The sequence below is a fragment of the Rhinolophus sinicus genome, chromosome 10 (genome assembly GCF_057876585.1).
Source record: "Rhinolophus sinicus isolate RSI-liver-muscle chromosome 10, RSI-T2T, whole genome shotgun sequence".
Taxonomy (NCBI): Eukaryota; Metazoa; Chordata; class Mammalia; order Chiroptera; family Rhinolophidae; genus Rhinolophus; species Rhinolophus sinicus.
This window is the reverse complement of record NC_142510.1, coordinates 1,288,452-1,314,883: the sequence shown is the minus strand read 5'-3', so window position 1 is coordinate 1,314,883 and position 26,432 is coordinate 1,288,452. Positions and strand designations below refer to the sequence as shown.

The following is a 26,432-nucleotide window of genomic DNA, read 5'->3' as shown; positions in this document are numbered from 1 at the left end:
AGCCGCATGAAGGGTCGTGCGGGGTCTGTGTCTGAGCGGTTCCAAAGGCTGCCTGGGGCTGCCCCCCACGGCGGTCCCCTTTCCCATCTTGTCTCAATTACATCTCTGCAGGACGGTGTGTGTGTGTGGTGTCACGTCGTTGATCTCTGCATGGCGTCTCTCCCTCTCTACATGGCGTTTCTTCCTCTTGCTAGCCACAGGAAAGGGCCGTCCTCTGCCGTGGCCCTTGGCTTAAGCACTGCCACCGTCACTGTCACCACGGACGACAGCAGCAGCAGCTTGGGACAGGGTGCCAGTGTTTCGTGCCCCCTAGGGCAGCTGTGAGGGTGAAATGAATTATAAGGCGTCTGTGTGATGCACCGGCCACAAGCCACCTGAGGCTACTTAAATGCAAATGTTAATTAAACTCAAAGAAAATGAAAAGCTTCCGTCTCTCAGTGCCACTAGCAGCATTTCCAGTGGACGGTGCAGTCATAGAATGTTTCTGTCGTCACAGAAAGTTCTGGACGGCCCTGGTCTTGCCCAGCCAATGGCCCCACGGACGGAACTGCAAACAGAATCTATGGGAACTCGCCCATGGCTGTTGGCTGACGTGCGGTCTGGGGGCTTTTCCTCTATAAGGACAGAATCCTTGTGTGACAGATGGCATGGCCTGCGGAGGCTAAGATCTTACTCTCTTATCCTTAAAGTTTGCTCACTCCTGGTCCAGACTGTTGCCTGGCACTTGGTGAGTTCAGTAAATGCTTACTGGTTTTTGTTTAGATGGAAATAACATAACTTTCGTTTCCAGATAACCTCCAGAGTCACTACTGTCTCCATTCTAGACTAGGTTCTTCTCCACAGAAACTTGTAGAAGGGCAGAGACCTTGTCAGTCACCACTCACTGTCATATCTGGGTGCCCCCTGGCACCTAATACCCCTTCATATGTGTTTCCTGAGCAGGGAATGGGTAACTGACTTTACAAACAGGCGTAAGAAGCTGATCAGATGAGGACACAGCATCCCTTCAGACGGGGATGTAGCAGGTGGAAGCACAGAGCTGGGACGCCTGCTGATGGGGCCCATGTTTCCGGAACCTTCACTCCAGCACGCCGCCTGCTCCGGAACCTTCCTGAATGCAGAGCGGGTGCCGCCCCTCTCCCTGCTGTAGCCAGGCGTTGGTTTAGCTTCTGCTTCCCCACTTCTCCAGCTGCCCTGCAGCATCCTTGGACTTGGCACTTTTCCTGGGGCTGTGGCCCCACAAAGCTCTACTGCAGAGGCCCTGGGTCCAAGTAGGTCAGCCAAGTACGTCATTTCTCTCTCTCGGCCACGGCAGCCCATGCAGTTTGACTGGAGACCATCTGGGATTTGACACATTCCTTTTAGCCAGTCTAGGGGGGTCCTGGGGGTATGTTTAGCCAGTAAGCTGGGCGCTGAGTTAGACTGTACTCTTGGAAGCCCTTCTCAGGGGGCTTCTCTTGGAGCGTCTGCTCCAAGGCGCTTCCTGTTGAATTAAGTCGAAGATGCATTAAAGGGATCCAGTCCGTCACCACTTCCACCCACGAAGTCACACGGTTCCATCTCTGGCCCTAGGAGTGGCTTCTTCAGGGCTTGAGGACTGGAGCCAAGGGGCCTCGTCGCCTGGCTGTTCCCTCCGTCATCCTCACGTGGTGCTTGCCGTGCCTTCTGGGGCTGGGCTGCCGGTGTTCGAAGCCTGCCTTTCCCCCTCACTGCTGTGCAATCCTGGAGAAGTTACTTTCCCTCTCTGAGCCTCACCTTCCTCTTCTGCACACAAAGGACCATGGCAGGACCACCCAGCTGGCTGTGGTGATGAGTGAAAGGGCCCGGAATGGACAGCGCTTGGCACCTGGAACCCGTCTCTAAGTGATTCTTAGTGTCATCGTTATTATTCTCCCCTCCAAGGTTTCGTTTCTGATGAGCAGGGGCTGTGTCTTGCCTCCTTTTAAATCCTGCACTCTAACTTGTGTGTGTGGGGGGGTGGTGTCAGAAACTCACCCATCTGCAGGGGCCTGGAAAGGGCCTTGAGCCAGGTGGTGGTGGCTGTGAGATGGAGAGTGCCAGGTCATGGCCGGGGCCGGGCTTTGACGCATTCATTCAACCCTGATGTGCTGAGTAGCTTCCATGTGCCAAGCAGTGGTCTAGGTGGGGGTACAGCCCTGAATGAGGGACACAGATAAAATCGCCTGCCTTCTGGGGGCTGACACGTCAGTGGGCTCAGCTCCCATAGCTCTGTCACCACTGAGAATAGGGCCCATTGTTGCTATAACTTCCGATTTGGGGATAGAAAACTCAGAAACTTGGGTTTTTAAAAACCATGACGTATTGGCAGTGATTTAATATTGTCTTATGAAGCACAGTGTGGGCTGAACCCGGGGGCTCAGGGCCCGGCAGTTTGCAGGCCCTGCCGTCAGAAGCACCTCCAGCAGCTCTGGGAGGAGGGCTGCGTCTGCTTTGCAAGCCGGCGGCTGGCCCGATTTCAAGGTTGTTGGCGCAGAGGGCACCTCCTCCCTGTCCTGCGTGGAGGTTCGCGTGGCCTTTTCTGCCTGCAGTGCAGATGGCATGGTGACAGAGTCCCCACAGACTGCAGGCATGAGTTCGAATATTCCTTCTCTCACCGTCCTTTGGACAGCAGCTGCGGCTGCAGACAGGGCGAGAGGGCTTGGAGCAGCTGCCTCGTCCATCGGTGGGGGGAAGAGGGTGACGGAGAAAATGCCGTGGGTCCGGGAAGCAGCCTTCATTGCCCAAGTCTTAAAAGTAGGGAACTGATCCAAAGGCCTGTGTGGGCAGGACTGGGAATAGGGTGGAGGATAAAAGCCGCTCAGGGCAGCAGGAGGGCTTGGAGAGTGAGTGGTGAGATTCCTGGGAAAACAGGATGGACCTGGTAGGTTCCCAGCCGGAAACAGTCAGCCCTCCGTACTGAAGGGATTGCTTAGCACCTGTGGGGAGGAAGCGACAAGTGGAGGAAGTAGGGGGAGTCTGCAGCGGGCAGGACCAGGGACTGCTGGGAGCTTTTCCATCCCCAGTGGCAGCGTCCAGGCCAGGAGGAAGGGGCAGAACCACCCCAGCCTCTCTCCTCTGCCCTCGCCGGTGGGACTGGGTGTGTAATTCTGCAGGGTCCGCCTCCCGGGCTCAGGTCATAGCAGCAGGGGCAGCTGGAGGGTGGGCCTGGGAGGGAAGACAACTGCCAGGCAGCACACTGACCTCTGGTGTGTTTCTCTTGAAAGTGGAGGATCACAGGGCAGTGCGCCCCGAAAGATGGTTGGGGTGGCGGTGAAACAGCTCGCTGAGGGGCGCCTGGTAAGTAGGAAGTGGCCAGTAAGTGCTGAGACGGGGTCTCAAGCTGTCCCCAGGGGCTGAGGATGCAGAGCAAAGGTGCTGTGCGTTGTCCCCCTGCAGTTTTAGGATTAAGGGCGGCGGCCCTCCCTCCCTCCCCTGCCATGGGGACCTAGGATGCCTGTTTTTTTTTTTTTTTAGGGGGAGCGGGTGGGTAATGGTTAAGCGGAAAGACCCTGGAGCCAGAAAGCCTGGGTCCCATCCCACGGTCACTTGTTGTCAAGTTACTCAACTTCTTGTGCCTCATTTTCCTCATCTGTAAAATGGGGATGTTAGCAACTCCTACCTCATGGGGTTGTGAGGGTACATGAGTGGGTGTATGTCACAGCTGAGAACAGTGCCTGGCACACAGTCGGCAGGTGGCCTGCTGTTGCCCTGACGTCAGCTGTTATTGCTGCCGCCTCCTCCTCCTGCTCTTTCGTCCCCTTCTCCTTCTCCCCCCCCCCGCCCCCCGTCGTCATTCATCCCCACACTGGGTTAAGTCTGGGCTACACTGACCTGTCGTCAGTAGACTGTTCCCATGGGATGGGCTCCGTCCCACCAGCCCTTTCTTGGGCGCTTCACGGATACCATTATCTTCTCGGCCTCCCACTGCTGTGGTATTTCAGGGAGAGATTGACGGCTGTGTGTGTGTGTGTACGTGGGGAAGGGTAGGCTTGTGCCTGACTCCGGGACGCGGTGCTTTGTTATGCAGAATCGCTGGCTTGTCATCCCACAAGAGCCCCTTCCTTGAAAAGTTCCAGGCTATTTTTGAAGCCCTCATGGCTCACATGTCCCTTCCTCCAGCGTGTCATTGCCAGAACAGAAAAATTGGAACCTTTTGGGAGAATACAAAGCAAAAGAGATTTCAAAGTGCATCGAGGATTTGAGTGTTTCTCAAATGACAGGGCCTGAAGACGTGACAAGAATCCCGAGTGTCACAACGACAGGCTGCCCGCCTGTGCGTTTGTGTTGAGACCTCGCAGGGTTTCTTGGGTCATCCGTGGAGGGGCCCAAGGTGAATGTCATCTCAAAGAAGGCACCAAAGGGTAGAAATACCTCTTGCCCCACCCCCACGTGGGAGATGAGTGAAGGATGCTGGGAATGGAGTGGGGGTTGCCCCAGGCCAACACCTGGCTTCTGCAGGTGGAAACACCTGGCGATGGAGGAAGCACGTCAATGCTGGCTGCCTGGCAGCCTTGGGGCTTTGCTGCCAAAGTGAAGTTACACGCGGCAGCCAAACTGCACATGTGCAAACAGGCAGGCGCTAAACCCTCACCTTTGGACGTTTCTTTACACCTCCTGTTCTTCCCTGGACGGCAGAGTGTGGCGTTGGGGACAGGAAGACCTGAGTTCACGTCCTGCCTCTGCCTCTCACCAGCTCTTTAATCTTCAGCCAGTCTTTCTGAGCAACTGTTTCCTCCGTATTGGAAAGGAGCGGTTGGAGCCCTTCCAGGGTTAGAGAGCGTGGTGTCACGGGACCCGCGGGCTCAAAACACATCTGCTGACCTGCTCTGTGTGTCCAATTGTCACAGTGGTCTGGAGGGGAGGGCAGACAGGTGGCACCTTCGTGTCACAGCGAGGACGCTGGGGCACCGAACGGCTGTCCAGCCCCCCGGGGCGAGCAGTGCAGCCTGAGTCTGGGGCCGTCCCCTGGGGCAGGCAAGATGGAGCAGTGCTTAGGGCTTCACCGCCTCTGCAGTGCCCTGGGCAGGTGTTCTGAGCCTCCGTAAGTCCCCGTTTTTCTTACACATAAAACAGGGGATAACAACAGACGGCTGTGCCCTGGTTGCTGTGGGGGTCCCGTGAGATAATCCTGTGGACACTCAGCCCGTGCTTGCGAAGTCCAGCGTCCCCCGCATCCCTGCTGCCCTTCCCGCGGTCTCAGGTGCTGCGGTCAGCCGTGGTCTGAAAACATTCAATGGAAAATTCCAGACAGGAGCGTCCGTGTCCCCTGCACACTGATCTGAGCAGCGTGCTGCAGTCTCACCGGGGACGTGCTTCTCCCCTCTGTCCCTGTGTCTACCCTGTAACAGTCCCCATCTGTTGTCACTTAGCAGCCGTCTCCGTTATCAGATCGACTGTCACAGTATCGCTTGTGTACAAGTCCCCTGATTTTACTTAACGGCCCCAAAGCACGAGTAGTGATGCTGGCAATTGGGATACGCCCAAGAGAAGCCGGGAGGTGCTGCCTGCAAGTGAAAGGGGCGTGTGTGTATATAGAAAAAATATAGTATATACAGGTTCCGCCCTCCCTTTGAAAGTAGAATGTTGCTATGAAACTTTTCTGAAGCTGAAAATGGCGTAAAATGAAGAGAATCCCCTGCTTCCTGAAAGTTTACATTACCGAAAAAAATCCAAAGGGGACTTGTGCTTTTACCCAAAAAGCCGTTACTGTCCTACTACAGGTCTTTCCTGAAAGCAAAGTGGCATCACGGGCACTTCCGGAAAGCGGGGGCGACCTTACAGGGTCCTGCACTATCCATGGTTTCAGGCACCCACGGGGCTGGGGGTGGAACATGCCCTGTGGATAAGGGGGCACGGCTGTAGGCAGCGCTCAGAAAAGCATTTGCGGCTGCCGTTAGTAGCATTACTGGTAGCAGTAATTGTGTGGTTGCCATCCCAGGAATGGTTCTGTCACCCAAGACTCACGTCGGTCTATGAAGGGAGACTCGGGGAGCACTGCATGTCTTCTCTTTGTTCTTTTTCTCCCCTCCTCTGAGGACGGGTGGTGTCTATTTATTCTCTGTTCGAGGCCTTTTCTAGGACCACCCACCATTTTCCACCCCTGTCCGTGTCCGTGGAGTAGACCCCTGTGACCACCACCTGGGCCCTCCCACTGGCTGCTTTTAGTCTGTTAGGCCTCTGAGCAGCCAGAGACCCGAGGGCAGGGGGAGAAAGATCGGGGGTGTTTCCACCCTCAAGTCCCTCCCTCCGTCTCGGCCCCCCCCCCCCCCGCCCCCACTGCGGTGCAGCGACAGGCCCTGGCAGGTGGTCCTCCTTGGTCCTCTGTCTGGGCTCTTGTGACATTGTTTCACTCATTATACCTGCAGTTCTAGGTGTGGCAACAGCTGTCCACCGCTGTTCGCTGCGCGTGTCCTTCATTGAATACCCAGGGCGATTCCGTTTCCTGCTGAGACTCCAACAGACATAGGACTCTATTAAAAAATAATGTATCGGGTTGTTTTCATTCTAAAAGACAAAGTGGTACAACCACTTTGGAAAACAGTGGCAGTTTCTTTTAAAGTTAAACACAGCGTGACTGTGTGGAGCGGCGATTTCACTTCTAGGTCTTTACCAACATAAATTAGGTGCCCACACAAAGACATAGCAATGAATGTTCATTGCAGTTGTATTCAGAATAGCCACAACTTGGGTGCGGAGGAACACAAATATTGATCAACCTATGAATGGATCAACACCTTTGGAACAACCATAGGCTGGAGTACTACTCAGCAATAAAAGTGAGCTAACCACGGCTTCTGGGAACTGTCAGTAGTAGTGAAAACGTTATTCTGAATGGAAAGAAGGCAGACACAAAAGAGTGCGTACAGTGTGGTTCCCTTAAGCTGCAGTCACAGAGGGCACCTCACTGGGTACCAAGGTGGCCGGTGGGGTGAGGGGATTAAGTGTAAAAGGGCACAGGGGTCTCCTGGGCTGACACACGGGCCCTGTGTCGTGGTCGTGCTGGTGATTACTCGGGTGTCATGCCTCTATCAAAAGTCATCGAACTGTATATCGACAACGGTATATTTTCTTGCGTTAAATTATTCCTCACGAGGTGATGAAAGGTTGTTTGCTCTCTCATTTTAAAATATTAGGGAACTGCAGAATTAGAAAAAGCACAACAGAACCCTTTTACAACCAGAGATAACCACCACTATCAACATCTCATTTATTTCCTTCCAGTTTTTTTCTTTCTCTCTGTACTTACATTTTCCGCTCTCAACTGTGTTATTCAAATAAAAAAGAAAGCAAGTGGAAAGTCTCCAGCATGAGGGCTTTTTTGTTACGAGTTGATTGTGCAGAGGGCACCGAGCTGGGAAGGCTTTGCTCTGTGTGCTCGAATACACGGGGAGGAAATGAGTGTTTGGGGTGGTGAAGGGGCCATAGTGGGGAAACGGGGGAAGGCTTGCCTGTGGGCTTCAGATCTCCACCAGTCAGTCAGCCAGTTAAATAATATTGGGCTCCCGTGCTGTGCCAGCACATACGGTTCTGCTGCTGGAGTGGAGTCAGCAGTCTGAGAGGAGAAGCTAGTAGTAGTAGTAGTAGTAAAAACAAAAACGAAGGCAATCGCTGATATTTATGGTGAACCTACTTTGGCCCAGTTATCATTCAATCCCCCAGCAACTCTCAGTAGGAGCTCCTTTAATCTCTCTCTTTTAAGTTGACAGTAAAGTGGCTTAGAGAGGTGAAGGAGAACGGGAACTTAGCTCGTCTGGGCTCGCGCTAGATAGTGACCCAGGGGAGACTCTCTGAGGAAATGAGATATGATCTGAGATTTGAGGGTTGATAGGAGTTTGGTGAATAAGACACCAGCGCCAGAGCACAGACAGTGGCTGTTTTGTTCACTGAAGGCAGTCGGCTCGTTTTGAGTGGTAATTCGGGGTTGGCTTTGACGGAATTGGTGATTGGAAGTGAGCAGTGGTGGTGAGGGCTGCTCCCGGGCAGGGAGAGGGCGGAGGCGCGGTACAGGCAAATCCCCAAAGAGGAAACATCAGAAGTGAGACAGAAAGACAGGACTTGGTTTGGGGCATGTTCAGGTTGACGCCCAAATGGTGGCACTGAGAGAGGAGCAGGCCAGATGGGTGCGGGGCTCAGGGGAGAGGTGCGAATGCAGGAGTCAGCAGCAGGAACTGTGACGCCGTCTCGAGGGGTCGACCAGGTGGCCTGGCGAGAGCATCCAGAAGGCAGCAATCAGTACCTGGGACAGAGCCTTGCGGAATCCAATAGGAGGAGCCAGGGAAAGCAGGAAGGGGCCACAGAAGGCAGAGCAGGACCACTTGGTGCAGCCTAGAGGCCTTTCTAACGTCAGAATTGTCCTTGGGGGAGTGGGGAGCGCCTTGTCCTGAGGGGCGCAAGGAGAAGCGTGGCGAACATCTTTTGGGGATGTTGGAGAAAGGGTGCTTGCGTCCCTGTGGGGTGAGCTCAGAGAGCTTTGAATTGGGTAGGGTTGTTTGGGTCGTTGTAAGCAGCAGAAGTTGAGTCTACTTGTCTTTAAACAATCAGCTGGAGGGGTGCAGGGTACCACATTCACGCAATGCCAGGCCTTAGAGAGTGCAGGTCCAGAGCACCTCTTGGATCTAGGTGGCAGGAGCTAGTGGGCCACCTTCACGTGGCCACACTGTTGATTCAAGAATCAAATTCATGGGCGAAAGAGTGTGATTGGCCAATCTCAGGTCACGTGCCCCTCCTCTGGCCAGGGGAGAGCTGCACCCCTTGACTGACAGCTCTACCAAGACTGCATATGGTGGGTGAAGGCTGGTTTCCCAAAGGCAAACCCACATGTCAGTGACCAGAAGGGGGTGGGTGCCGGGCAGGCAAAACCAGCAGACGCCCCTGTAATCTCCATGTCTCTGTCTTTGATTTGCTGGTTTTTGCAAAATCCGCGTAGCAGGCCACCTCTTCTTGCAGGGTTGTAAACCTGTTCAGAGGATTCAAGTTTCTCTGTTTGCTTGTTCGAGTGAGTTGGAGGACTGAAATTGACATGCATTTATCTCTGGGCTTCAAGCCAAGTAGCTTCCGAGGCACAAGTTGGTGGATGTGACTCACTGTCATGTCAAAAAAGGCCTTGGCCTTGTGGCTGGGTGGCCGGGTGGGAGCTGGGAGTAGCAGATGGCGTGTGTGGCTTGCGTCCAAGGGGAAGCACGTGCCCCTCCTACCGGCACTTACTGAGAAGCAGCCTGGGGGACAGGTGCCTGGGGATCCCAGAGTCGGGTCGCATCCTGTGCCTCCTGGTGCTTCTCGTCCCGAGCAAAGTCCTCGGTGCAACCATCTCCTTCAAGGCCTGCACTATTCAGAGGGATTACGGGAGGCGATAATCACTGCATCCGACCTTGCCTCAGCTCTCCAACGTGCACCGATGGAATTGAGTGCTGTTAGTACCGAACCCCTCACTGAAACAGAAAAGGTGTATTTATGGGGACACAGGGAACCCAGGAGGCAGCAGGGGCCCTTACTGCGCATCCTCCAACTTCTCGTCTTTGGCTCGTTAGTCAGAAGTCCCTTGGTCTCAAGAAACAAACACCCCGTTCCATAGTCGGTTTCCATAAAGAGGGATGTGTTGGCTCACAGAGAACGTTGAGGGGTTCTCCCTTCAGGCCTGGTTGGGTCCAGGTGCTCATATGGGTCGTGGGACAGCTCTTGGCTTCATTGGCTCTGCTGTCCTCAGGTTGGCTTTCCTTTGTGAGAATACAGATCGCGTGGAGTGGAGGGAAGGAGGCAGGGATACTGTGGCCCAAACTAAGCATCCGTTCGGCACTTACTGTCCACAGACTGTGCTGGGGTGACTCATTTAATGCTCGTGACAACTCTGTGAAAAATGTCCTGTCGTTCCTATTTTACACACTAAGAAACTGAGACAAGGTCAATGGACTTTATCAAGGTCACAGAGGTAATGAATAGTGCTGCGTGGTGTAGAGTCCCGTTAGCTTGGCTGTAGCGCTTGTGCTCTGAGCCCTCCATCCTGGGAGCAAGTGAATGCAAATGTCCCCATCTGAGCTGCTGAGCGCAGTGAGGGTGGCATCAGAGGGGAAAGCGCAGAAGGAGACGGCAGAAAAAGTACCGCGAAGGCAGAATCGGGACCCAGCCACTGCCTGGTGGGGGACGGCTGAGGAAAGCGGGGGAGGATTTCTCCTGGAACAGTGAGATGAATGACAAACACAAATGCAGCTACCCTGTGGAAGTGGAGAGCGTGGGCTCGAGAGGAAGGCAGAACAGCTTTCCGATCCTGCGTGTGCCCACGGGCTGGCTGGAGGCCCTGGGGCGAGTCTCTTCGCTCCCGGCACCAGTGTCGGCCTTGATACAGTGAGGATGGTGTCGCCTTCCTCACGGGGCCCTCTGTGCTGACGCTCAGGTGAAGTCGTGGGTGTGAGAGCCCTTTGCGGCCACGGGGGCCACTCCCCTGAATGCCACTCGGGCTGGGTGTTGGGTGGAGACCGTGCCCAGGCCTTCCTGCCTTTGGCCGTGGACATGGTTCCGGAAACCATTTGCGGAGGGCCCACTGCCTCTTGGACACCAGGCAGAATGTCCTGCCAGTGAGCCAGCTTTGACCCGGGAGGAAAAGGGCGTCCTCCCCACACACTGCACAGCAAAATTTGCGTGCTGGTGGCTGCAACGCAGACGCCCGTGCCACCAAGCACTTGGCATGTGTTGTGTCATTTGAGCTTCACAACAAGCTTTTAAGACTAGGGGCCATTATTATTCCCATTTTGGAAGAGGAAACGGAGGCTCAGGAAGGCATAATTATTGGGCTAAAGTCGTTCAGCTTATCGGGGGTAAAACGAGCGTTCAAACCAGGTCCGTCGGGTCCGAGAGGCCTGGCCGGTAACTCAGCAGGACTTCTTCCTTGGGAACTGGCTATTCTGGGGCCTCCTGGGAGAGATGAGAGACGAGTGACAGGGAAGTGTCGAGGGCCCCCCCCCTCCTCCCACCGCAGATACATCAGGAGCTAGCGCTGGAAATTCCGTCGCAGGCGGATGGATGTGAACCTTGCGGCAAAGAGCGTCTCCCAAAGACGCCAGTTCTTGTACAGACCCCAGTGAGGAGCGGGCAGGGAGTGGGTCAACTCGAAAGAGGAAAAGAAAACTTTGATGACTTGGCCTAGTCCTTCCTCTTTGGAAGGCAATGAATGCGTTGTAGTCGTTAGTTGGGAATTGGGGGACGGGGTGCAGTGCGAAGCAGAGTTGGGGTCCCAGTGCTTTCTTGGGGCAGATTCTCCAGAGTCCCCTGGGCTCGCGACTGTATTTCACTTCATCTGGGATGAGCCAGATGTTTCTGACCCTTGGCTGGTCAATGAGTTACCTGTGGCTGCTGTAACAAATGACCACAAACTTAGTGGCTTCAAATGACACAGATTTAGGATTTTACAGTTCGGGGGGGGGTCAGAAGGGTCAAATGGGTCTTACTGGGCTAAAATCAAGGCGTTCGTATGGCGGCGTTCCTTCGAGGGGGCATGCTGTGCCTGGCCTTTTCTAGCTTCCAGAGGGCACCCCCATTCCTGGGCGTGGGGTCCTTTCAGCAGTGATGGCGCCAACCTCTGCTCCTGCAGTCACGCCTCCTTCTGTCCCTCTGCCCCTCCCGCCTCCCTCTGGTACGGACCCCGTGATGACTCTGGGCCCGCCAGCAACAGCCTCATCTCAAGAGTCCAATGGGTCACACCTGCAAAGTCCATTTTGCTAGGAAGGTGACATAGTAACCTCAGGATCTGGATGTCTAGGGAGGGGAGGGGACGGCATGATTCTGCCTTCCACGCCGGCCTGTGAGCTGCGTCATCTCACCTGTGCCAAGGGCGGGTGGAGGTGGGAGAAGCAGTTTCCCGTTAGACAGGTCGCGACTGCATTTTCCCTCCTGACTCGCAGACGTTGTCATTGCTCACCTGGCCCCTGCGCGTTGCAGTGTGAGACCCCATTGTGTAGCCCCAAGGAAGCACAGTAACAGGTTGGATCCAGAGGTCTGCAGGCTGCCGGCTTTCATCCCCTGGGAGCAAGGAGTTATTGAATAAACCCGGAAGCATCTAGGAATTCTTGGCTCTTACCAGGCACCTGTTTGCAAGTAGGACCTGGTTTGTGTTTCAGCAACTCAGTAACTGTTGCCTCTTATTTAAGAATAGCTGCTCTTCCCCTGAATTTGCCAAACACACATGAGGGGGAGTTTATTTGCATCACAAAAGGACTGAGTCTGTTTCTTTAAATAGCTCGCCAACTCTACTACTGTTCTTTAAAGTGTTTTGGTCAATGGGAAACCTGATTTGCGCAACTTTTCCGAAACACACTGTGTAGAGGTCTGGAGAGAAGCTCAGTCCTCTAAAGTCTGTCCCCAGCCTCGCTGCAGGGCATGGCCTCGTCACGCAGCATTGAATCCCACCCTGTTGGGGTGGGTGCTTTGTGTCTGTGGCTCATGGGAAGGCAGCCTGAGGGGACCTTGCCACTGGCTGGCGGGTGTCCCCATCCCTCCACCGCCACCACCAGCCGCCGGGACACACATGTACCATGAAGCTGCTGGGCTTTGTTCTTTTCCTGGGGCTCATGCTACTCATTCTTTTGTTCCTTCCTGCCCCAAACATTTGTGTCCGACATACCAGTTATGTCCCAAGAGCGGTGACAGACACCGGGAAAGCAGAGGTGAGCCCCCTTCCCTCCCTCACAGAGCATAACTGATATTTGGAAGAAAGGTTCTCGAGTATAAAGCAACTATTGATAAGTGGGGCAGGAAACAACTTTCCTACATAGTTGTGTCGAAGAGGAAATTACAGCCATAAAAACAGCCTGCTTAGAAACGTAAAACTATGATGGCACTAAATGAAAACTTAGGATGCAGCCAAAGCTGTCCTTGGAAGGTTTGAGCCTTAAAACCTTGAAATTTCATGAAAAATTTCAAGATTTTTAAGAATGGGAATAAATTAACTTGAGCAGTGAATTCAAGACACTTTAAAAAGAGTGATAAATGGTAACAGACGTCGGTTGGCTACACGTGATGCGCTGGACCCAGTTCTGAGCGTGGATTAACTCATTTAATTCTGACACCACTACCATGCTGCGACTACTGTTACTGTCACTGTCATTTTTCAGAGATAAGATACTGTGCCCAAGTATTACAGCTTGTAAACGATGAATGCAGGTGTAAGCCTGGACCGCTGACTCCAGAATTCAGACTCCTAACCACTCAGTAATACCAATCAAATAAGTACGAGAAATAAAAGTAAAGATAGCAATTAATGATGTAGCACAAACCCAGTAGCACTGATAAGTACATACATGACTTGCTTCTTTAAAACGATGGGATAATAAAATAGACGACAGAGAAGACACACTTCTGGGAGAGAGAGAGAGAGAGAGACAGAGAGACAGAGAGAGAGACAGAGAGAGAAAACAGAAAGAAAGAGAGAACCTAACAATACAATGTGAAGAAAGAATGAGAATGGGCTGATCAGGACCCCAGATGGTACAGTTGAAACATGGAAACAGGGAGAACACTATGGACAATTTCCAAGAAAAATATAGAATCCCCAAAGCTAGTTTGACAAGACAGTGAGGGAGAGGTGAAACTGCTGGAAGCTTAGAATGGGACTGGACTGTGTGCTACCATCTCTCTCATTCCACGTTGGTTAGAAAGTTCTAGGTATAAAATATGATCAGGCTCAACCAAAAGGGCACACCTATCCGAAAGGAGGAAAGGAAAATGTTATCAATTGGGATAATCTGATTCTTGACCTGGTAAACTCAAAGCGAGCACCTGAAAACCCACAGAAACGATTGCCAGTTAAAAAATAAACGCTCACACAATAAATATACAGTCTTGAAAATGCATGGCTTTCCTATTTGTAAACAGTAACCAGTTGGAAAAAAAAAAAGTCAAAATCACAATAGCATAGAAAAGGGGGTCCCTCAGATAACACTACATGAGAAATGTGCGGGACCTGTGGAGAAATTGAAAGACTTTATTGGGAGACATTAAGTAAGATTTTAACAAGAGGACGCCTTATTCCTGATAGCAACACATTATAAAAGTGTCAGTTGTCTTGAATTTAGTTTCTAAATCTCAGACAATTTCAGGGAAAGTTCCCATAAATTTTTTGGGGCGGGGGTTGGGATTGACCCAATATAATTCCAATAAAAATTCCATTGGTATTTTTAACAGCTTGATCAACTGACTCCAGAGTTCGCTTGGAAGAGTAAACACGTAGTGATTGCCAAGAACATATTGAAAATAAGGATGATGAGGGAGGACCCCCCTGCCGACATATAACATATTAGAAAGCTACTGTAATGAAAATGTATATTGCTGTGTTACGAGACAGATTGCTGGACCAGAGAAGCCTCAGAGACTGGCCCAGTGTGTGTGATTATTTAGCATCTAATAAAGGTGGCATTTGAAAGCAGGGGGGAAGGGATGAATTATTTCAGTAGAAGATGCTGCAACAACTGAGTACCTATTTGGGGGGAAAAGATGGTGAATTAGAGTCCCATGTCATATCAGATACCAGGAAATGGCAGCGCATGGAAGGGTTTAAAATGCAAGTGATGTCATATAAAAGTAAAAAACAGAATAATATTTATATGAAATTGTGGCAGATAGGGGCCTTTTGAAATGTAGTTGCACTAAGTTTTTTGTCCAGTTTTTTTCTTTCACTGGACTGCAAGTTTTTTTATCCGTAATGTTTCTATTCTTATTCTTAATTTGTTAGCACACATATTCAAACTTATAATGTCCTAGATAGCTGTTCTTAATAGCTGTAATCTCTCGGGAATAAGATAAGACTCGAGCATACAAAGTTTTGCAGTCCTTTCCCCTCCCCCCCGTTTCTTATGACTTGGGTCCCCCCTTCTTTCTCCCTCTTTTTGGCACCACTATTTCTTACACCTCTTTTATTCGCTTTTTAGTTGTTGTTTTGTAGGATATATATACACTCTGGTACTTGTGCGGGAAGTCAGATTTCTAGGTTCTTTCCTTCTGGAAATGTCTTTATCTTGTACTTTTACTTGAATGCTAGTTTGGCTTTGTATGAGGTTTCAGGTTCAGAATGAATTTTCCTAAACCTTTGAAGATATTGCTTTGTCATATTCTAGGATTCAAAATTGTGGATGAGAAATGTGATGTTGTAATTACTTTTGTTCCTTTGTGGCTTACCTTACCCTTTCGTCTCCTTGCCCCTGCTGGAAATGTTAGATCTTGGGGCCCTGGGTCTTTTGTCATTTTTTCCTAGTGGCACTGGATAGTTTTTTTCCCATTAAATGGCTCAAATGTTTCTTAATCTTTGGGGAATTTTCTCCTTCCATTTCCTATGATTATGTCTCTTCACCATTCTCTCTGTTCCCTTCCGCACATCTTTTTCGATGGATATTAGAATTTCTGGTCCATCCTACATGTCTCAGCTCATTCCTTTTATTGTTTCTGGCACTTTTTTTGCAGAATTCTGGAGACGTCTTTAAATTTAGACTTCCAGTTCGCTACATTCCTCTTGAGTTGGGTTCATTCCGTTTTCAGCCCCACTCCTGAGTTTCCAGTTTGGGCAGTCATAGTTTTCATTCCCGGATCCCTTTTTCTTTGACTTAGTTTTGTTTCAAAGTAGGCTCATTTTTCCTGGTTATATAAGGAATGTATACTCCTTGTAAAAATTTCAAGCAATACAGCGGAATGAAAGGTTTAGCATAAAAATAATCTGTACTCCTCCTGTCCAAAGGTAGCCATCACTGGCCTTCCTTGGTCACTGCTTGTATGTTTCCCTCAGCATTCACAGGGACCCCCCCCCCCCACCCCACACTACTTGACATAAACATCTTTACACCAAGCATATATTACCTACAAAAATACAGCAAATATTAAAATAGAAAAAGGAGAAAGTAAAAGAGGAAGAAATTGGCCCCTTTGGAACTCTTCTTGGTTCCCAGCCAGGAGGGTTTAAACATTTTTTATATTATGGAACATTGCAAACATACAGAAAAGTAGAACGATTAATATCACGAGTCTCCGTGTGTACAGAATGATCAATCATGACTAATTTTTTCTCCATCTATAACCCTTCGCTTTCTATCCCCTTCTTGTCGCACTGAATTATGTTGAATCATTTTTTCCATAAAGATTTCATGATGTATCCTCAAAGGAAAGGATGCTTGAACAAAAATAATCACAATGCCATTATCACACCCTGAAATTCTCATTCCCTAATAGGAATAACAAGAATTCCCTCACATCATCAAAACATGAGTATAACCATTTTCCTGACATTGTCTCATAATTTTTTAAACTAGTATTTCCTTTTTTCTTTTATTTGAGATTTTTTTTATTGGCGAAAGGGAACAGGACTTTATTGGGGAACAGTGTGTACTTCCAGGACTTTTTTCCAAGTCAAGTGGTTGTCCTTTCAGTCTTAGTTGTGGAGGGCGCAGCTCAGCTCCAGGTCCAGTTGCCGTTGCTATTTGCAGGGGCCACAGCCCACCATCCCTTGGGGAGTCGAGGAATTGAACTGGCAACCTTGTGGTTGAGAGCCCACTGGCCGATAGCCTGTAGGAATCGAACCGGCAGCCTTTGGAGTGAGGAGCACGGAGCTCTAACCACCTGAGCCACCGGGCCGGCCCCAAAACTAGTAGTTTCTTTAAATTAGGATCCAAACAAGGTCTGCGTATTGCATTTAGTTGATACATTTCTTAAATCTCTTTGGATGTGTAAGTTTCTCCTCTGCCCGTACTTTTTTTCTTCTCGCAGTTTTTCTGTTTCAGATTTTTGCTATTTTTTTCTTTTTTGAGCAGTTTTCAGTTTACATAGAAATTGACTGGCAAGTAGAGAGTCCCAGTTACGCTCTCAACCCCCTTCCATCCCACCTGGCCCATTATTAACATCCTGTATCAGTGCGGTACTTTCGGGACAATGGATCAGCCGATTTTGATACATTGTTATTAACTAAAAGCCACAGTTTGTATCACGGTTCACGGTTTGTGTCATACATTTTATACAGGCACCGGCCACCACAGTGTCACACAGAATTCGCTTACTTGTCCTGAAACGCCTCCCTCTCCTCTTGCAGCTTATTTGTGGAAGGATGTGTTTGGTTATCTCGTAGTTGCCCACATTCTGGGGAATTCTGTCTTCTCGGTGGCCCCCTGTGGTGTCATTGAACATGTGCCTCTGTCATTTGTACTTTCTGTAAATTGGCAGTTGGGTCAAGGTACGTGAACCGGTTCGGGTTTGATTGGTTTGGCGAGAGGGCGCCGTCGGGCTTGGAGCCCTGCCCGGTGTGGTTGGCAGTAGGTGGGTTGCGTCTATTGGTGACATCAGTGGCCACTGAGGGTTGTTGCCCATCGTGTCCGTGGGGGCGTTTTGAGGGTTCCCATCCCGTTTTCGTTTACTGAGAATGTCCTTTGGAGAGCCGCTCAGCCGGTTTCTGCAGCACGACGCCCCCCCCTCCCACCCCCTCCAGAAACCCACCATCTGGGGTTCTTGTAGAAGGTGATTTGAAGACAAAAACTGTAAAACAAGAGTTGAACAACAAAAACATCAGTTTTGGTTTGTATATGTTCTGTGGCTGCCCGTCCCCTCCAGGGGTACAATCCCCAAATGGTGGAGCCAGTAGCATTGGTGCATTTAACTAAACACATTCAGATGTATGCGCGCGTGTCCTTGGTTGCAAGCTACTAAATTAAGGAACAGCATAAACACTGCCGCCCATTTCTTCCACGCTCCCACATAAAGGGCATTGCTCCTGGGTGGGAAGGGGGCGTGGGGCTGCCTTTCCTGCTCACTGTTTCTACACGTCCTTCGTATGTACGTCCCTCTCAGTGTGGTTCTCGTGTTCAGACGTACGTATTTCTTGTGCACTATGAACCGAAACACAAGCCAACCAGTTCATAGGGTGTCTGAGCTAAGAAAAAACATTCTGTTTCCGGACCGGGCAACTGAAGCCACTCCCAGGGCGTGTAACGGTCAGCACATGTGATCCCTTGGACCCTCGTTCACTTTAGAAACTGAACTAGTTTGCAAGTTGCAGCATTTGGGTGCCCAGGAGTTGGAGCGCAACTGAGAAGCAGGTGCCGAGGCTGAAGGCGCCGTTTGTTTGGGGACAAGCAGCCTTTACTTGTCGTGAAGTGCTGGTTTTAATGATCTCTTTTCTCTCTTTCCCTCTCTTCCTCCTCCCCACTTCCCTCTTCCCTTCCGTCTACCCTTCTTTTCTCTTTTGCAGTCTGCTGTTTTGTCGTGCACAAGCGCTGCCATGAATTTGTCACTTTCTCCTGCCCCGGCGCTGACAAGGGCCCCGCCTCTGACGTAAGTAACGGGCACTGGTCACCTCTGTCCACGGTCGATGCGTCCTTTTGGGTAAATGTGAGCGAGGACTCGGAGATAAAGAGATCGGATGGTCTCATTCCAAGCCACGGGGTGGGCCTTACAACCTCTGAGACATTTTTCATTTTAATGGAAAAAGCAAAACACGTGCGGGGGGTGGGTGGGTGGCCGTGTGACCGTACAGGAAGCTAGCCCGTTCTCCTACCGTGATTTTGCTAAAAGTCTTTAAACTTTTTGTATTAAATTGATTGGGATGACATTGGTTAATAAAATTATATGTTTCGTAAATGTCTTTATCTTTACAGCTGACACATGAGAGGAGATGGGCAAGGTTGAATTATTACCTGCTACTGTGAAAATGTCCTTAGGATGGTTACCTGTCCGAGCACTTTATGGCTCTTTGTTAGGGAATTCTTGCCACCAGGGCCCAAGAATTGGGAGGAAAAGAGTTTATTCTGTGGCTCTGCCTCCCTGGGTATGACTTCTGCGGGCGGGACAGCAGATGATTCTGGGTAACACAGCAAATACTTTTTGTTTTAATCACTATGACTTTATTTTAACATGGGTTGGAAACATGGATCCACTAGTGGTTTTGCATGTACAGGACGGATGTAAATTTTTCTGCTTAAGTAAAAGTATTTAGGTTAAACAACAGATATATTGATTTAAGAAAAATATGAAATGAATGACGGTATGGGGTTCTGTAAAGGACCCAGCAAAAGTCTGGGTTCAAGTTTGTCTAAAGTTTGGGGGACGTTGATTGTCTACCCAACAGCCGTTCATGGCCCTTGCTCTTCTTTCCGGCACAGGCCACCTTCACGCTAGAAGCTGAAAATGCCCGATACCTGCTTCCCCAGGCTCCCTGCAGCTGGCGAAAGAGCACGTGACCTAATTCTGCTCAGTGGGACTGCAGCGGAGTCTGGGGAGGGCTTCTAGGAAAGACCTTCCCTTCTGAGAAAAGGGCATCTCTTCCTTTATCCTGTTGGGCACTTTTGTGTGGGGGGATGCCATGCTTGGAGTTGTGGCAGCCCTTCTGGGACAGTGGGAGACGTGGCAGACGTCACGAGCGTGGCAGAGTGGAGGGGTTGAAGGCACCTTGGTCACAGATGACGCTGAGCTGCTGAGCCAGCTCTGAGTTCCCTTCTGCCAGAATGTGTATGTGAAACGGGCAGCCCAGAAAGGGGACTTGGGAGAGTTTTGTTTGGGGTGTTTTCCATGCAGCTGACGTTTTCCGGGCAGCACTCCCCCCCCCCATACGCTTCCGCTGCCTGGTAGTGAGGCACATTCAGCGAACCCTACATGCAGCCGTCACCCCAAGTTCTCTTACTTGGTTCCTGCATTGGCCCACCTTCCGGGAATTGTCTACACGGGCTCTGTCCACAACTGCTCCTGTTCTTACCCACTTCAACTTGGCAGCTGACCTCAGCAGGGTGACAACCTTGTGTCCTTGTGTGTGTTTGACTCGCATGGCCTCCTACAAACGGTCGTCAGTCAGGGCGTTTCTGTCGCCACAGCAACACGGACAGTCCAGAGCTTATGCCGCAGTTACTGTGTGTAGAAGCCGTGGTCCTTGGGGATAGGAACGGCACGCAACGTGGCACAGCCCCAGCCTGTTTGCAGGGAGGAAGGTGGCAGCGTTTGTCACGTTCTCTCACATCACACTCCTGGCCCTTGCAGTGCAGTCCTTTCATCCCCAGGGAAACAGGTCGGGAAGTGGGGGGACAGGCTGGCTCTGACCTGCAGCTGTGAGCGCGCATGCCGGCAGGCCTGCTGCTCACAGAGAGCCAAGAGGATGGGGTCTCCCACACCCTGTCTTTATTCGGTGACTTGTTCTGTTGCCTGAGACAGAAACTCACCTCACAGCGGCTTATGTGTAAAGGGAAAGCTTAGGTCCCTGAAAGTGAACCCCGGGGGAGACTGGCTTTACAGGCCGTGAGTGAGGGTGCAGAAGTGAGGCCCTCAGGAATCTCTCCGTCCACTTCTTGACTCAGCCTTCCTGCCTTGGTTCTAGTTTCAGGAAGGCATTTCTCCCATAATGACTGCAGCACCTTTCGTCTTATGTTTGATCGTGGCTGCAACTCCAGTGACAAGAGCTGAAGTCTCCTGGGACCTTGGGTGACCTATAGCCAGAAGGATGGTCGTGCTGATTGGCCAGACCTGGTCATGTGCCCACCCCGTGGTTGGAGAGTGAGGGAGAAGTGGTCCCTTGGAAGAAAGCTAGAGAGGCGGTGCCGGGGACGGGTTAGAAATGACAGACCTTGGAGCCAGCGTCCCTCGGCTCAAGTATGTGTGACCGTGGGCAAATTACTGAAATCTCTGTGTGCCTCAGATTCCTCAGCTGAAATGGGTGAAACAGTGGTCCCCACCTTACAGCATTGTTACGAGCAGCCCATGTCCAATACCTGTGAAGGCACTTAGGGCAGTGTCTGGCACACAGGAAGAGCTATCTGTACACGTCAAGGAGAGGATGATAATGACCGTCAGTAACAGTGAGCCCGCGCTGGGCGGGCAACGGGGACACAGCCCATGCAGTCAGCCTGCAGCCCCGCACGTCCTCTGCCCGCCACCTGGTCTGCCCGCCGCCTGGCAGCGCTTCCCGGGAGTGTGTAGGCCCCATCCAGAAGTGGTAGGAGACCCCTGCCTGTGTCAAAGGGCTGTGCAGCCAGCCGTTCCCTGGGTCCAGGGCGGGCAGGAAGCATGCCCTGCAGCCAGCGTGCGTGAAGTTGGCAGCCTGCCTGGAACGATCCTGTCTGGACACAGTTCCAAGGAGGTCGCGTGGCGTCAGGGATGATAAATAGGTCCAGACTCCTGAACTGGCTCGAGTCTCGGGTCACTGACCCTTTTCTGTCCCTGGTGGGAGGCATGATTAATGACCTGGCCACACCTGCTCTCCAGCCTGGCCTGGCTCTCTTTTGGCTGCCCTGGGGGCTCAGGCAGGCTTGGAGGCGTCCCTTTCTCCTGCTTGACCTTGGAGCAGTTGGTGTGAGCAAGCTCATGGAGCCGTAAAGCCATCTGCATCCACGAGGAAGGTATGGGTTGGGCTCTGTCCCCTCCTCTCTGCTGCTCCAAGCCTAGTCTGAGCTAGGGAATGTGCTGGACGTTAGTGGAACTTGGTCACCTACAGATAGGGCCACGTCGTGGCGTGTTAGGTTCTGGAGGAACTTTATGAACTGGGCACTGTCCCAGAGAATCCAACTCCTGACCCAGTGATCCAGCACCAAAGGGAATAGACAGTTTATGGGGGTACCCACCCTGGAGCACCTCCAATGGCAGAGTTCCTGGCCCTTCTGGTCACCTCTAGGTGTCGTACCTCCTCGTTCGTGGTCTCACCTGGTTGGAAAGCACAATTCTGCTGTCTCTTGGGCCATTTAGAGAGAGTAAGTCTCGGATACTGCTGTAAGCATTACGTATAGACATAACCACCCATCGCTTAAAATCCCTCTACCCCAAGCATGCCCGTAGGAGGGGATCACTGTACCCCAAAACACAGAGGCTGTGCTGCAATGTTAAGAAAAGGACCTGGACTTTGGATCCACAAAACCCTGGTGTCATTTACTGCTCCAACGATCTTGGGAAAACTAATTTTAGTTTTGAGACAGTTTCTGTCTTTAAAGTGGGGGGAATGATACCTTGACACCTAAATCATAGCTTTTTGGTGAGTATTTACTGAGACTGACTGAGCTACTTCCATAGTGTCTGGCACTTAGTAAATGGTGTTTAAATTGTTGTAATACCTGGAGGCATGTCTCCTGCTGAAGAAGGGAGAGAGGTCACCCTCTGACCTGCCAAGGAATAATCGCTAATAATATAGTTCCCTTTATTGAGCGGGTGCTCTGTGCCAGGCGGTAGGGAAATGGCTCTTTGGCAGGTTTGTCTAAAAATATGTTCATCAGCATTGTATGGTCTTAGAAATAATTTCTCAGTGTTTATAGCCAAGGTGACGAATAAAATCCATTGTGCAGACCCTGTGCCCTTGTGATTCCATCAGTACGTCAGGTTACTTAAAAGTAATGGTCACTCATAGTAAGGGGAGTATTTCTTTCTTTCTTTTTCTCTTTCTTTCTTAATTAAATTTTTTTGGGTGACAATGGTTAGTAAAGTTACATAGGTTTCAGGTGCACAATTCTGTAATACATCATCTACATATCACATTGTGTGCTCACCACCCAGAGTCAGTTCTCTTTCCATCACCATATATTTGATCCCTTTTACCCTCATCTACCACCCCCTCCCTGTCTTTTGTTTTTAATCAAGTCTTAACTTTATGAAGAGATATTTAAAAATGGTGAATTATGTGTTAGGAAGTAAAAGAACATTTTAAAAAGGACATGTCATATTCATCTATTAAAAAGAATTAGATAAATGCTAATGTGTTTGAAAATCTGGTTGAATGGATGATTTTCCAGGAAATTCTAAGTTGCCAATTTTGTCTTAAGGAGAAATTGAAAACCAGAATAGGTGAAAAACTGAGAGAACTGACAACTTTGCCTGAGAAACCTTTCTTCTCCCAAAGCCCCAGACTAGTAGCCTTCATAGGGAAATTTTAAACTTTAGAGGAATGAAGGATTTCTATTCATTTTAAACTATCAGATTACAGAGAAAAAGAAAAGCTTCACGATTCTTTTTAAATTGGAAGTGAGGGAAATCGTACTCAGATTCACAGCAGGAGAAGAGACTGGCTCATGGAAGACACTGGGGATGGAACGACAGCTTCTGGGACAAGGGTCTCAGACACTGGAACTGAGACTCCAAGATGCTTTCTCGTCATCAGCTGTATCAGCGGGCTGTGCTGTGTAACAGGCCGTCCTGAAACGTAGTGGCTGAAAGCACAGCCTTTCTTATTTCTCACGGTTTTGTGTGCTGCTCGGGTGACTCTTCTCCTCTGGGTCTGTTCAGCGGATCTCTGCGGGGCTGTCGTGCGTCTTGGTCAGCTAGTGAGTTGGCTGGTGCTGGATCACTCAGTGGGATCTGGTACCCAGGCCAGTGGGGGACGGAGGGCTTCCCACAGCACCACGCTATTGTTGGACACCAGCTGGGGGTCCTTCTACTAGTGGGTTTGGTTGTGTGCGCCGGAAGCCATGTGTGCGTAGCGTTAGTTAGGAAGGAATTGACTGGAAAGCGTATCATGTACTTCAGAGGACTGGACGGAAACCCGACTTTTCCGTCACCGGACCGGCTATATTTGATTCTGGTTCTCGGGGTGCTTTGGCCCTCAGTTCAGATTCCAGAAGGAAGGAGATGGTTTGGCCCCCCAGGTTGCCTAACCAACCCTTGGTTGGGTTTTTAAGGTGTTCCCTCCAAGACTAAACGCTGTGGGGGCGGATTGGCTTTTCAAAGGAGATTTGAGGCACTGCTACCAAAGAGGAAGGGCTGATGGAAACAGGTCCACTTCAGTTTCTAAATGCTGTGTTGCAGAAAACAGACCTCCCCTGCAGAGATACAGGCAGGGGCCTGGGAGTCCGTGTTATAAAGTCCTCCCGGTAATTCTGACGGGTAGCGGAGTTTGGCGCTAACGTAAGGCAGGACCGTGTAGTGGCTCTGAAACCAGAATGGTGGGGTTTGAATTCCAGGGGTGCCACTAACTCGCTGAATAGTCTTGGGCTGGTTACCTGCCCTGTCTGCCTCCGTTTCCTCATCTGTAAAAAGAGGATGGGACAGCCCCCTCCTCGGAGGATATAGAGTTAACGTGCAGTAAGGGCTTCGTGTTGTGGCCGGTACATCGTGCGTGCTCACTCTTACTGTTACCACCCAGGTCCTTCGCAGAGTCCAGCTGTATCCTTGGCATGGCGGCCATCCATCTTGCGTGCCACCAAATGGAAAGACAAAGGCCCCTCCCACGGGCTGGTTAGGGAAAGAGTCTGAAAATGAGGGTCATGTGATCAAATGAGGTTCTTTTGACTGTGGCGTGAATTCCACTCGAATCTGCTCCGTTTGCCACGTGCCAGCGATGGGCTCGCGAAGCGCAGAATCAGCACACAAAGGTCACATGGGTTGCTTCTCAGCAGCCCTTTGTCCCTCGCTGTCACAAAGACACAGACTTCACGCTGCGCGGAAGACGCAAATCCATGATGTGCGGTGTGTGGAGGACAGAAACCAGCTACTTCTCCTGAGCAGAAAGGAGAACTGCCGGGACCCGGATGAGGGGAGATGTCCTGTCTTAGGAGTTATTTTGGCTTCTCCTAGTTGGGGTGGGCCCAGCCTCAGAGCCTGAAAAGGGCAGTTTTCTGGGAGGCCTTAGCATATGGTACCTGCGGTCGTGGGGGAAAACAGACAATCAAAAGGCAGATGACCCTGGAGAGAGACAGCCTGGTCCCAGAGTGAAAAGACCTCGTTTCTAGTCTTCTGTCTCTGAGTTTTTGTATCCTGAGAGCTCCCCCGATCTCTACTGGTCTGGGATCTAGGATTTCCATGTATTTTTTTAAAAAAAATAACATCCAAGAGCCAGCATCCATAGATACAATTCTTTTTAAAGCGCTTTATGTATAACTCTATTCTTTATTACACTCTGTGAAGTGAGTACCATTGTCCTCATCCCCATTTTACAGATAAGGAAACTGAGGCACTCAGAGACTAAGTGACTGGCCCAGGGTCCCAGGAGCAGTGAGTGGCAGACCCAGGATTCAAACCTCGGCAGCCTCCCCCCAGTGTGTTCTCTTACTCGGTCCCCCAAACTGGCTTGTAACCTCCGCCCTGTTGATGAACCTACTTGAAGTAGACAAGCCGTTTCTGTGAGAACTGCCTTTCGAGGTCGGCGCCCCCCCCAGAAGCTCTGCCACCCCACAGCCTCGGGCCCGTTAGCTCCCCGTGTGCGCAGACATCTGCCCCCAGCCTGGTGAGCAATCTGATACCTCTTCGGAGAATTTGGATTTAAAGATGCTGGTTTTGGTCGGGGCTGTTCACATAGTTTTTACAAACTGAATTGTCCATGACAAGTGCCCATCTTGGTGTATCCTGCCACAGCGAACATTTCTCGGTCACCAGAACCCCAGAAGACCATCAGTGCTCCCCCTTTCTGGTCCTGACACCTCCACCCCCTCCCACCAGGCCAGCAGTCATTTGCCTGCATTTGCTGTTTCCTCGTTTATTTTGTTTTGGAACCCTTGCACACTCTTGGTGAGAATGCAAACTGGTGCAGCTTCTGTGGAAAGCAGTGCACCTGCTTTTCACCTCCGTAAGAATGGAATTATCCAGCAGACCCTCTCTTGGGTCGGCTTCCCCCAGGATTCTGGTTGTGGCCACATGACCTTGCGAGGATGCCCAGTGTCAGAGCCAGCTGGGCCAAGCAGGTAAATGAATGAGGTGTGCGATACCAGGCGCGTCCCTCTGCTGTGTGTGCCTCTGTCCCAAAGGGCGACCACGGCTCGACTCCACTGCTTTTTATTCCTGCTCTTTAAGCACCAAGGTGCAGGTTCCCTAACGTTTTTCAAGAGAAGCCTGGATCTCCTAATGTTAGACATTGACAAATCATTGGAGAATTACAACTGTGGTGTATTTTAAGCACATTTTGGGGCTGGGGTTCCTTCTGTGGACGGCCAGTTTATAAGCTCTGCATTAGTAGGTGGGAACTGTTCGTGGAACGGCTGCCCCTTATGAAGGGAGAAGGGAAAATGTAGGCTTAATCAAATCAGCCTTCTGTGGGGAGTGGGGAGAGAGCAACCGCCCACGGCTGGGAGCTCTAAACGAAAACGCCCAGGCCCCTTTTTCCTGGCGGTGTGGTTGAACTTCAACTTGGCTGGGGCAACCCCGTTTCTCTAACCCCGGACGCAGCCCCCGTGAGGCCCCTGCTGCTGGACCCGCTGCTGGACTCTGCGGCTCGGCGTCCTGTGGGAGCTACGGGCGGGAATGGCTGCCGCTTGCTTCTGAGAGCTGCCAGGCGGAAGTTCATTCATTCTGCATATTTATCGAGTGCCTGCTGCTGCCAGGAACCACACAGGCACCTGCGGCACTCACCTTGGCTCCCTGTGTTCGGGCAGTCACCCAGGCCACCAGCCGACCTTGCCACTCGAATCCTTTCAAATGGGGAGAACTCTATCTAAGCCTCACCTTTTCTATTTATTGAAAAACATTTTCTGGCACTTAACTTGGCACCTGCCCCTGATTTCCGCCCTGAAATAGACTCTCCTATT

At 50.9% G+C, this 26,432-nt stretch overlaps 1 protein-coding gene across 2 annotated transcripts in view; it reads left to right on the top strand.

Moving 5' to 3' along the window:
- The window catches only part of PRKCB (protein kinase C beta), a 214,972-nt gene that overhangs the window by 79,255 nt on the left and 109,285 nt on the right, over window positions 1-26,432 (top strand). For both annotated transcript variants that reach the window (XM_074322927.2, XM_074322926.2), the window contains exon 3: window positions 18,206-18,288. In XM_074322927.2, the coding sequence (XP_074179028.1) occupies window positions 18,206-18,288 (83 nt within the window). The remainder of the gene's footprint in view (window positions 1-18,205; window positions 18,289-26,432) is intronic.